Here is a 12630-nt window from a genome sequence, read left to right on the forward strand (position 1 = left end):
ACGAGGCAGAATATTGAAGCATTTATTATAACTCTCCTCAAATACAGGGCACAACATTAACTTTATTTGCATTACAATGTATACAATATACAGAAATTCTCAATGTGAACTAGATGCTTCTGTCAACTGCAGATACAACACGATACTATGTTCTGACATACATATTTACAAGCAGTTTCATAGGTTTCTGAAACATTAGCAATGGGACCTCAAGAGCACAAATTCTTTCAAAACAGACAGGCATAAGCGAAAGTCCACGTTCTGCCTGACTTGTGTTACAAAATGCAGGAAGAAGGAAGAGAGAGCGGGTCAGAGCCTGTGGAAGGCGGCAGTTCAGACGAAGGTGATCCTGGTGCGGGCCTGGTTGATCTGCCACACGTTCAGCTCTTCGTACTCCTCCAATGCCTCCTGGAACTGAGCGGGAGTGAAGCCGCGAGAGACGCAGCGCTGCTCCGCTTCGGCCATGCGGATCACGCCGCCGCGGCCCGCCGCGCCCTCTGTGGCGAGCTCACGCACCAGCGAGAAGATGACGTCTGCCGGACGCTGGGTCCTACAGAGGGAGAGGGTTCAGATGTTAGAAGATGTTGAAAACTCATTTTAAGCCACGATATAATGTGAAAAATAATCTGAAAGCCATAAAAGCTCCAAACTGAACTTTAGTGTTTTTCCACTTCAAATTGTCTTTTTTTTCTTCTTTTCCTCAAAATAAATTTTTAGATATTCCCTCAGCAAGTAGAAACATTTACCTATAAAAACCCAGCAACAGCAGTAATGTTTTATTCCAGGTTTTTCAAAAACATTTCATAAAACATCGCAATGACGAAGTTGGCTTCTGATTCATGCACCTTCCAGTTCATGACTTTTCTAGAATCTCAACTTATTCAGGTCTATCTTATGATACAACATGCTTTACAAATCGAGGAAGGTTTTTCAAAGAACATCGCGATATATTTATTCTGTAGCTGTAAAGCGTCTTTCAAGACAGGAGACGGTAAACGGGAAGTTTCGACGCTCTGAGGATTTGAAGCGAATTGCCGTATCACAGGCGATATGCACGAGTAGCAGAATGGAAAACATCCAGAGGTTACTGAAGAGAAACAAAAACAATACTGCTGCAAATGAATTGTGACATTTGAATTTTACTACTACTACATTTCCCCCTTGAATAACTGGTCTGGAAACGTTTGGATGAAAATTCAACTGAAAAACAAATCTGCCTGCATACAAGTCTGCAGACGGCCATATCAATTTGATGTCATTTAATTCTTAAAATCACATTTAAGTGTGTAGATGTTAAAATCTAAAAGAAAAATTAAATCAAAGTTTAGCATATGTTACTGGTGAAATATGGAAAGTCCATTTCCACATGAATCAAATTTGAACGTTAAACCTAATAAAATTTATTTTTTGGATGAAAGTTTCTAAATTATATCAAAAATCTGACAGATTAAAAAATATTAGTAGCAGCACTACAAATTTTAGTCCAGCACTTCATTGTGAAATAAGCAAAAACTTTTGTCCAAACTAAATGTTCCAATTTCTTGATCCAGTCTTAAGAAACTATAAAAAAAAATTAAAGGATAATCTGTCTTTTCTGGTCTACACATTAAACCAGAACTTCACTAAAAGTTTCCTAATTTGCCCCGAGTCTAAAAAGAGTCAAGTTTCCTGTTTTCAAAGAATTCAAACCCTGATGGCGATGCAAACATGAAAAAAAAGTGTGAACACGTTGCTTGAAAAGCCCGTCTCTCCATGAAGAGCCATAAAAAGCCAGAAAGGTTTTACAGCTTCCGCCAGCACAAACAGCTACTGTGATCAAAACGCAAGCAGCCCATAAAAGAGGATTCTGGGTCAGCATACGTCCCGCCACCTGCACCTCAGTAACCCCCAACATGACGACGTGACGCAACACCAACCTGGTGGTGCCGGACTTGTCGGCTTGTAGAGAATCCTTTGACATCTCCATCAGCCTCATCGCCTCGTTGACGTCCTCCTTCTCCACAGCGTCCATCATCCGAAGCCGGGCCTGAAAAGCGGGGAAGTGCAGGCGAGTTAGAAAAATAAATAAATAAATAAACAAAACCCTTTCAAAATATTAATGTGGGTCCACGTCCGTGTGAGCTGCGCTATGCCGGCACTGTCAGACCGAGACAAGTGCAATGCCCTCTGGAAAGGCCGGCAATTGCCCAAGTCTCCGCCTCTCAAAACCAGCTAGTCTCTCCGAAGGTGGGGAACAAAATCCAAAACAGACAAAGCGATATAAACATCTGTAGACTCCATGCGGAGGGTGATGACGGCTGTCCAGGCCATGGTCAGTTTTGCATGGGTTTGCACAGCTGCTCTGATTGAACACAGGCTGACTGCCCACCCTGCAAAGCTGACCAGAACCAGGCTGGGGAACAAGCTGCTGAAGGAATAAAATATCAGTACAAGTCACCAAAACTTACTAAATCAAGCTGATGTGTGGCGGCAGTTTGCCCCCTAGTGGCCATCTGCATGCAGTACTTTGCCCACCTGTTTACCTGAAGTGCTGGTTTTGCAGGAGGAGGATGAATACTACCTGCACAAACAGCACTTTTGACAACCAGAGGCAGACCGAAGCAAGTCCAGGTGAAAATTTATGTACAAACGTTACAGTTAAATGAACTGAGATTCTTTACCTTTCCTAAAACATTTCCATATTTGTTCAGGAACATTCTACACATTTGATTCCAAAACATTAAACCTGGTGTGGTTTTATTGTCACCATCTTCCATAAATTATGAAAATAAACAAAGTTATCTTTTATTTTAGCAGAGTGTTAATAGTGTAGTTCTAAATAACATTTTTGGCACCTAGATGAATTTAGACACTTAAAATGTTTTTTTGTTCTTTGAGGTCTGACATAAAAGTTTTTAAAGGTTGTAAAAAAAAAAAAAAAAAAAAAGGAAAAAGTTGCTTCAAGTTTGAAACTGAAGGCGATTTTGAATACAAAAGAAAGGAATTACAATATTATCCAACTAATGCTTTAAAATGTATATCCCAAACTTATCTGATGTTTTGATATCATTTAGAAACGTAAAAAATTGTAATCTAAAGCACGTATTGATTCCGACTATACTTTGCACTCATTTTTCTTTCCAAGTACCTTGAGGGTGAGATTTACTGTGAATTGGCTCCATTTAAATATTTAGTTTGCTCTTTTTTCCCCCCTCAGGTAAACCATCCATAACTGAAAATCTAAAATGTGTTAAACAGAAAAGTTTTTAAATCAGGTAACTTCAAAATAAAAGTTTAAATTAAAAACCATATTTAAAAAAAAATGTGAGAAAATCTTCTCCCTATTAAAAAAACAGGGGGGAAAGTTGAAACTCAAAGACTTTCCTACCCCACTCATGTTTTAAAATGACATAATCAAATCCTATTAAGGAGACTTTAGGAGCTCTCAGAAACTCGAAGGACGTCATGTCTGACTAAAACCCTCTGAAGAGTTGGTCCGGTGTGGGAAAGAAGTGCTCACACTGCAGTAGACCAGGTAATCATCACTACCTGCACTGTAAGCACTTTATCACACACTGGGCTGTCGAGGAGCAAAATCCCTCCAGACTGAACATTTAACAAACAACAGATGTGAGAACCGACTTTCTGATGCAACGCGAGTGTTGGGCGGTGCAGAAGGCTTTTAATGAGTGATGGTAATCCTCACCAGCGCAGTGGACAGGCGCAGGATGGAGAGGAGGGTACGGGCCGAGGTGAAGGTGGTATCTTTGCTGACCCGAGCCTCTTTTCTCATTTCTACGTAAGCGGCGGTGATGTAATCCGCCAGCACCTCCGGCACGACTGGCTGACGCTTCTTACACAGAGCGATGTAGCGCCTGAGAGGAATAATAATCACTTTTAACTCTTTACTAAATCCTGGATCAGATGGGGATCTTATCCATACTTGTTTTGCTCACCTCATGAGTTTCATGTCGATGGGGGTGAAGTGAGTCGGCGGCTGGCGGGAGTGCTGGTGGACGTATGTGATATGCTGCGCCAGCCGCAGATCGGCGTCGGCGTCCGGTTTGTCCTGGATGAGCCACAGCAGATCGAAACGCGACAGCAGCGCCGCCGGCAGCTGAATGTTCTGCTCGATGCTCTTCCGTGGGTTGTAGCGGCCGTAGGCGGGGTTAGCGGCGGCAAGGATGGAGCAGCGGGCGTTCAGGGAGGTCATGATGCCGGCCTGGACAGAAGAGCAGCTGTTAGAAACGAGGCCGGTTTCATCTTCAGATTGAAGTTTGGTTAGCGTCAGTAGAACCTTAGCGATGGAGATGGTCTGCTGTTCCATGACCTCATGGATGGCCGTGCGGTCGGCGTCGGCCATCTTGTCAAACTCATCAATGCAGCAGACGCCCAGGTCAGCAAGCACCAAGGCGCCGCCCTCCAGAGTCATTTCACCAGTCAGAGGGTCCTTCATGACGGCGGCGGTCAAACCGACACCAGATGACCCCCGACCCGTCGTATACTGACCTGAAAACCAGAAGAAGCAGCAATGAAGTAACAGACAGAACTGGAACTAAATCTGGGCTGAATTAACCAAATAAAACTTAGAAACCATATAGAGCTGCAACTAAAGATCATTTTAATAATCAGTTTGCAGATTTTACATTTAACTAGTTCAACCTATTTTTATACAATATTAGTAATATATTAAAAAATGCAAACAATTAAATTTATTTTCTAAATAATAAAATAAACATTTACAAAGTTGTTTTTTTTTTAAATGCAAAATGTATACATTTTTGGTTTAATTTCTGCTCTGACTGTATCCTTCATTAAGCAAATGACCTTTTAAGTGTATAATCTAGTTAACAATTAATCAATTACTAAATTGTTTGACCGTTATTCCAATAATCGATTCATCATGATTAATCATTTCAGCCCTAGAAAGTTGCTTGGTAAAGTAAATCAAGACTGCCCCTCCCTGGTTGAGACACTTTCTAAATATCCAACCAAGCTAAAAATATATATATACCAAGAAAAAGGAAAAAATAGCAGGCAACTATAACGTTGTCATTTCATTATATAAAATGTAATTTAATGGTATACATCCATTTTAAATTTGTGTGAATACTGTAATAAATTCACTCAAGGTTTTACCATGAGAATCTTGGGCTGTGGCTGCTCATTAGTGGTAGAAGATTAGCAGGAACAGGCTCTACGCCACATGGAAAGTTAATATTTCACCATGAAAGCCTTAATAGAGAGAAAATTCCTCAGTAGATAAAATATTAAACAGGAGATGGGACTTACTTCTAGGAGCCAATCGGTCGATGTAGGACAGCAGCTGGGACTTGGCGACTCCTGGATCGCCCATCAGGCAGATATTTATGCAGCCTTCAGGGGAAATGAGTCAAACACAACAACGGTGCCATTATTACGACTTTTTATGGGGATAACTGAAGCGCAAACCTATATTAGATTCAAACAACATTCCTTCTGAGTGGGCTGATTTCTGCTAACCTCTGATTTTCATGCCTTTTGGAGCTTGTTCCACTCCTCCAACTAGCAGGAGGAGCAGAGCCTTCTTCACATCTTCATGCCCGTAGATCTCCGGTGCAATCGAGCCAGCGAGCTTTTCATAAAATCCTTCCTCTAAAACACAAAGCAGGTGCGTTAGTTACAGGGAGAGGAACAAATGTTGCACCAGGTGACCAGATCCCAACCTGTGATGTTGCGAAGCTCCTCGTCGGTCAGCTCTTCGTTACCGAGCTCGTCATCTTCCGTTTTGTTCATGAGCGTGATGCTGTGAGCCTCAAGGTAGGTTTCTGACAGAAGTCCCTACAGCGGCCATTTTGGGACATATTTAATAAAATGCATCTGCATGAAGACAAACTGAAGTGATTTTACCATTGGTTTTACCTGCACAGCCTGGCTGTATCCTGTACGCAGGAGAGGGAGGAAGATCCCTGTGATGGCCACATGGTCTCCAGGCTGAGCAAGACGTGTGTTTTCACCGCGGGCGTACACCGTCATGCTTCTGGGGATATTGCCAACAGGAACCTGGTCACTCTGTAGGATATCAGACAGCACAAAATCACTTTTTGGTGACGCTGCGACACATCCAATTATGGACCAATCTCCTCTTTCGTAGGTCAAAAGAGGAGATTACTGAAGATGTTTTATTTAAAGACCAAATCCTGTTCTGGAAGAATACAGTTTCCTCTAACAGCTCCACCATAACAGGAGTAATGGCAGTAATTGAAACAATAATTTGGGTTGGTTGTGGAATCATTTGACTCTGAGATGATGCTGTTGGTGAAAAAGTTGCTATCACAATGAAGCAAAATCACATTCTTGTGAAATTGTTAAAATACTAAAAGATAACAGTATTTAACGCAGCCTGATTTATTGAAGGTTGCCCATGGCGTACAACAAGGCTCAGTGCTCGACCAAAATACATTTTGTTACAGAAATGTATAAATATATGATATTATACACAAATTACAGTGTTGAAATTTCCCTTGCAATTATACGTGGAGTACCAACCTATAAATAAAGGGGTCAATGGGTAATTAAACTGCAAAGGTTTGAAAAACCATGTTTAAGACAAATTATCGAAAAGTTTAGATGTTAAAAATATAGAACTATGTTTGATGATTGTATATGAAACATGATTTGTCTCAGTCTAGTGTATCCTTTCAGACCCTTTTTTGCAGGTTTTAAGATATCTGCTGCCGTTTATTTATTTTATTTTTTTTTAACCAATTCTAAATCAACTTTCTGAAACTCCTTACATGCTCCTGAATACGCAGTTCCTGGAATTTGATGAATTTGGAGCCTCTGGTCTGCAGGTAAAGCCGACCTCCAGACTTGTTGGTGACGCACTCTTGGCTGGGACACATGATGAGGGGCATGAAGGAGGGAGACTGGATCTGATGAACACAAAGAAGTCGTTACAGTGGCAGTTTTGTGATAATGTCGCTGCTAGATTTTGGTGTTAAGAGCAATAAACCAAACCTTACCGGTTGGTAAGTTTCAGCACCACATTGGTCACACGTGTACGTCGCCACAGCCATCATCGGCTTCACCTCAGTAGCCCGGGTCACGATGCCTCGAACTGCGACCAGATGACCGATGCTGTCAGCCCGAATATCACGCACCACCTTGGGCTTAGACGTGCTGGGAGCTTTAAAGTAGAGCTCACTGTAGAAAAAAAGATCAGAGCTCATGAGGAAGAGCTCAAAATATAAAATAAAGCCTAATGTGGTCCTACTTACAATCTCCTCATGAGCTCAGGTGGGTACTGGTTACGGGAGTCTCTGGTGTCAGCGGGGTCCCGACCTCTTTGTTCCATTATCAACCTGTGCTCGATATACACATCCAGAGAGTCTTTGGCCACCACCTACATACATGCAGGAAAAACAAAATTAATATCACCCACTTAATAAAGTCAATTTGAAAGGCAAAGCTTTTATTTATAAAGTGTTTTTCTTAAAAACGGCATACTTCTCGTTCTTTGTATTCTGGCAGCAGCTCATGGACGGCGTCAGCAAACAAAGCCGTGTAGCGCTTGGCGTTCTCGCAGACGCTCTCCACCAGCTCAGGGTCTTCCTCTGCCACATCGTCCAGCTCAATAGAGAGAGACACCTGCTCCCGGTGGGCCAAAGCCACCTGAGCAGACAAGCAATTAGATGAGTCGATAAACACAGTTACACCCACTTTTTAAACCCTCATCACCGCCTCCAACAGAACCAGACTTCCTCAGACAACATCTAAGCAGCTTGTCTACTCAAACATGCCGTTTCTGTCTTGCAAAAAGTTGTTAAATATCGTTCCTATTAAAATTGATTCAATTACTGTTGAATTAAAAATAACCCAATATTATCATACAATTGCAAGAAAATTCCAACTTTATAACCTAAAGGGAGCTGCATTCAACCTCCCCTGCATTCATGCTACACCGAGATTGTGATGTCAACAAAACATAAAAAGGAGTTACTATTTACATCACAGTAGACTTTAAACTGTGAAATAGTCCAGGAAAATCGTAGTCGACAAACTTCTCACAATAAGTGACGAATAACAAAGATGATAAAACACAACTGACGCAATTTCTTTTTTTAAAAATCTTGAATATATAATAAAAAATAAAAAGAATAAAACAGATAAGGGATTCTTAATTTTCTCTGGGAATCCAAACTACAACCTCATTTGATCATTTATACAGAATAATAATAATAAAACAAAACAACCTTAATTGTTCAAAATCAGCAAGTTGGAAGCAAACCATTACTAAAATATCTAACCGCTAAAAAAAATTAAATGGAAGTTATTCCTTTAAGTGTTTTATTAGACTTGCGTAAGTTTTTCATCAAAAATTATTTTCCTGAAATCCCCCAAAGGACTTTATCATAGGCAATTTACAGTTTTCCGCATGGTCTGACCTGGTGATTAAAAGATTTCATGATTTCCCCAATAGAACAATACATTTTTTTCAGGTGATATTTTGGTTTATGTTTTACCTTTTATATGTTTTTTAAATTATGGGACCACTGTTTCATCTAAAAATTGGAAGACTTTGGTTTAGGAACTGAAGAAAAAGAAATATAATGGAAAATTAAAATCTCTTAGGACAAAAAACAAAGTCTTGGAACAAAGTATAATACCATTTATTGTGAGAAATGGACAAAAATTAGGTCTACATTCTGTATACAACACTATACTCACCAGCTGTACTCCATATTTAAACACCTTCTTCCCATTGTCATCCTCTGTGTAAAACTCCTGCAGGAACCTTTTGCACTTCTCTGCAAAACAGATCACACACAAGCTTTAATTTACTTACAAAAAAATCCACCACATCCTGCAAAGAAAGATCTTTTCAACTGAGCTTTATTTAAAGACACAGAAAAAAAAAAATCAGATGTTTTGAGTTGAAAACAGGAGAAATACTTGATTCCCAACAACAGCAGAGGGCCTACATGCTGGGAGCTAATTTGTTGTCCTGCGCCGACCCCCCCCCTTTTGTTGAGTAACATGGCATCCTGTAATCTCGATGAGTCACTACTGCTACAGTACAGCATAAACTGCTGCTGGGGCTCAGTGTGAAGCATAATTCACCTGGATGGATCTCCTATCACAGTTTCAGAGTGAAATAAACTGGCGCTGCGCAGCAAATCGCTCCAGGGCCAGTAGGTAAATACAACAACAACAAGCGCGCTCAGTTCGGTGTCCCTTTCTCTTAGGAAATATCCCCTCACTTCTCAAAAGAGCCACAACTAAAAACAATATTCATTTCCGCGTCAGGAGGAACCAAACTCCTATTAGAATAGCACTTAAATATACTCCACTTACTTTGACGCCGCGGGAGAAAATTCGCAACGCTGCTGGTTAATTTCCATGTTCGAGGATGTTATTGTAAACAAAGCAGCACATGGCTTTTTGTGCCCCGTCACTGGGGTATCCCTCCGCGATTCCTCCGCACATGAAAACAGTCCCGCTTGTTGTTTTCAGACCTCGGCCAGCCATCTTCTAATGTTAGCCGAGGTTAGCTGCGGGTTGGACCCAGAAGCAGAGCCGCGCTGCTGTTACAAAGCACCGCACCAAACAGCGAGGAGGCGCCGATTTAATATTTAACGCCGGAGCTTTCTGACCGTTGGCTTAAAGTTTAACCTGCGTTACTGCAGTTAGATGTTGCTGCTTAATTCAGACACTTGACGACTCCTGTACTCTTCGGTTTAGGCACCAAGGGGAGTCTCTCTAGGCTATTAATTTAAGTCGAAGCTTAATTTGAATTACTAACAAGGTAGTTTACGTCGCTGAAGTCAGTAATAAAAGGGCTATTCCACTATTTTTGGGTTGAGTGATCAGTTGTAGTCCAAAACCTAAACTAAAATATTTTTATATTTTTAGAATGTTATAATATAATTTATAATATAGATAAATAATATAAATAAAATATATTTATGAATATAAATATATTTATAATATAGAATATTTTTAGAACAATTCCTCCATTTATGAATCACCTAAGAGTTGTAATTTTGAAGCTGGACCCTATTTAACAAAGCGAGTCAATTTAAAAATAAAATTGGCATTTTAAAAAAAAGTTTTATTTCACAAAGCAACTGATTTAAAATTTGTATTGCATTATTTGGTCTATGTTGGGTTTGCCTCAGATGTGCAATATTCAATAAGAGTCCAGTTTAATAAGGTAACTTAAATGTAAAGTGAAAAGAATATAAATAATTAAGTTCAAAATTAGTTTCTTGATTTTTGTCACATACATTCACGGTTTCACATGCAAAAATGCATCTTTAAGGAATCAGTAAGTAGCTTGGAATAAAGGTGGACCAAAAAAAACACTTTCTATTGCCAAAGTCATAAATAAACCAAGGTGGACAAGAGATCGCCTTCCAGGCCAATTATTATTAGCAAAACTTAAGTTAGCAGGATCTTTTGTCCTTTTGTGTATTCAGAAAGCCATTTCAGGTGACTCACTTTGTGCTGGTCATTTCACAATTCTGTACTTTTACAATTTTGGCTATGAAAAGAAGGAGACTTCCATGGGATATCAGTTCATTTGGGGAGGTTTTGTAGTTCACTTGGTAGCTGGCGAGTTCAAGTACCTTTTTATAATCCTCTCATGATCCAATGTAAAGGAAATGTTATGTGACTCAAATAAACCATTATCCAACATCCCAGTGATTTTTGATTTGATCAGACAATCTTATATTTCATAAGGGTCAGCTGGCAAAACAGACACCACCACCATAATAAAACCATTTCCTTCAACTACATTTGGAGACTGGAACGTTTTAAATGCTCAACTTCTAAGAGAAATAAACCAGTGCAATTGTTAAGTAAACGGATATCTGAATCACATTTCCTCACACATAACTAGTAAGCTGACCAATGTGATGCTGATAACATTTAAGGGTCATCGTTTTCATAATCTATGAAGAAAGTGCAGGTTGTATAGAAAGATTCAGTCCAGGATTGATCATTATTAGCTTTTGAGATGTGACACTTGCGTGAAAACTGTGAAATAGCCCTTTAAAGTTCTGCAAAACCGGAAGAATCGAATCAGACGCCAACTTTAGAGTCGTTGTCGTTTTTTTGAGGTTTAGCAAAAAAAGGTTGTGCGTTTTGTTTCACACACACACACAAATAAAGAGCAAAGAAAAAAGAACAAAAACCCCCCACAATATTTCCGAAGCTAAACACAACCATGAATCGACCTTATAAGTCAGCGTAAAACTCAGCAGCTGATTCAAACCAGGCCGTCAGCGAACGCAGCGCTAAATACAAAATGGCTCATTGACCATCAGAACAAGAGCTAGCTCAATGGTTAGCCAAGCAGGGAAAACATCCAGTTATCAATGTTTGTTCAGGGAAACGTACTGTGGGCTCCTAAAAATCCCCGAAAATCCTGTTTAGTGTCGCTTATAAACCACAGGCCTGTTGACTCGCAGATTTAAATCCTTCCTATTTGTAAAGTCAACGCGTGTGTTTGATTCACAAACGTTGCAGCACTTTTATTCACGTGCCCTTGCACATAATTTGTGTTTTCAGACGAAACCATGGAAGAATTCCCCAAATAAGATGGCAAGCTGTCCACGAACACCGACTGTCGTCGGACTAAACTCCGTTGAAAGCATGGGTCGGACATGTGCTGCTCAGTGGCGCCTGCTCCTTTGTTTAAGGATCCATCCGGGTCACCGAGCAGTCACAAGCTTACAGACAATGCTTACTGCTTACTTACAATAGCGCTGGGGGAAAAAAAGCTCCGAAAAGTTTATGGAAAAACTTAAAAAACACCATTCTCTTACTGCGCCTGTTATAAAACCAGATTCATACACATTTATACAAACCAACAGTATTTGATAAGAACCCTGCTGTAAACGTTATTTCAAAATTATAACGTTTACACCTCGAACTAACTTAAACAATATCTTTCCATGTCGCGCAGTCATACATTTATTTTACATTTTTAAACATCTTATAAGGAGTTAGTCCTCATGGGCCAACTTGTTGCTGTAAGACCTGCACATATTTACCTTTCTCTGCCTCATAATCCTTACGAGCCATGTCTTGTAGCGTTGAGCGTCAAGTGAAATGAGACTCCAATACCCTTCAGTTGTAAAGAGTAAAAGTGCAGTTTTATGTATTAAGTTGACTGCTTTTCTAACACGACAGCCCTGAATTCATTCACATGCAGCCAGCACTTCTCCCCGGTCGCTGTGCAAGAACTGGCGCCACTCTGACATCCACAGCAGCCAATCGCGTCGAGTCTTTCGGCGGTAGGAGGCGGGCTTTAGCAATGGCGCGAAAGTTGCAGGAGGCAGAGTGTCACATGACCACAGGAACGGGCGCGAAATGTGATAATAGGATTTGATACACAAATATGACTCCAGTAGGACAACTAATCTTGAAAACTGGGTTATATGTTTGGAGGAAATATAGGCTGAACTTAATAAATTCATACTTTTCTTTTGCATTCATCTGTGATTTTTGCCAAAATATAGTTTATAATAAAATATTAAACTGTCTCCTTGTTTTTTTTTTAATATCTAAACTAAATCAACAAAATGTGAGAGGTTAATTTAGGTGAATTCAACAACTTTTGGACAATTCGACTGAATTGTCCTCAGTTGAATACAAAACTAT

General features: G+C 40.1%; 1 protein-coding gene across 2 annotated transcripts; it reads right to left on the bottom strand.

Annotated features, from left to right (window-relative positions):
* Positions 1-6: 6 nt before the first annotated feature.
* Positions 7-12051, bottom strand: mcm7 (minichromosome maintenance complex component 7). 2 transcript variants are annotated; one of them, XM_028008223.1, is made up of 15 exons: positions 12021-12051; positions 8689-8768; positions 7468-7632; positions 7239-7363; positions 6984-7164; positions 6756-6893; positions 5881-6030; positions 5685-5799; positions 5482-5613; positions 5272-5355; positions 4277-4488; positions 3936-4201; positions 3686-3854; positions 1917-2026; positions 7-550 (listed from the first exon to the last, which is right to left on the bottom strand). In XM_028008223.1, exons 1-15 carry the CDS (start codon positions 12049-12051, stop codon positions 334-336), a joined length of 2175 nt encoding a protein of 724 aa, XP_027864024.1. In that variant the 3' UTR covers positions 7-333. The 2 variants fall into 2 exon arrangements, with proteins under 2 accessions (XP_027864024.1, XP_027864025.1); XM_028008224.1 differs by lacking the exon at positions 12021-12051 and adding an exon at positions 9316-9463 and having other exon boundaries at positions 334-550.
* Positions 12052-12630: the final 579 nt, after the last annotated feature.

This window comes from Xiphophorus couchianus, chromosome 23 (assembly GCF_001444195.1).
Source record: "Xiphophorus couchianus chromosome 23, X_couchianus-1.0, whole genome shotgun sequence".
Lineage (NCBI taxonomy): Eukaryota > Metazoa > Chordata > Actinopteri > Cyprinodontiformes > Poeciliidae > Xiphophorus > Xiphophorus couchianus.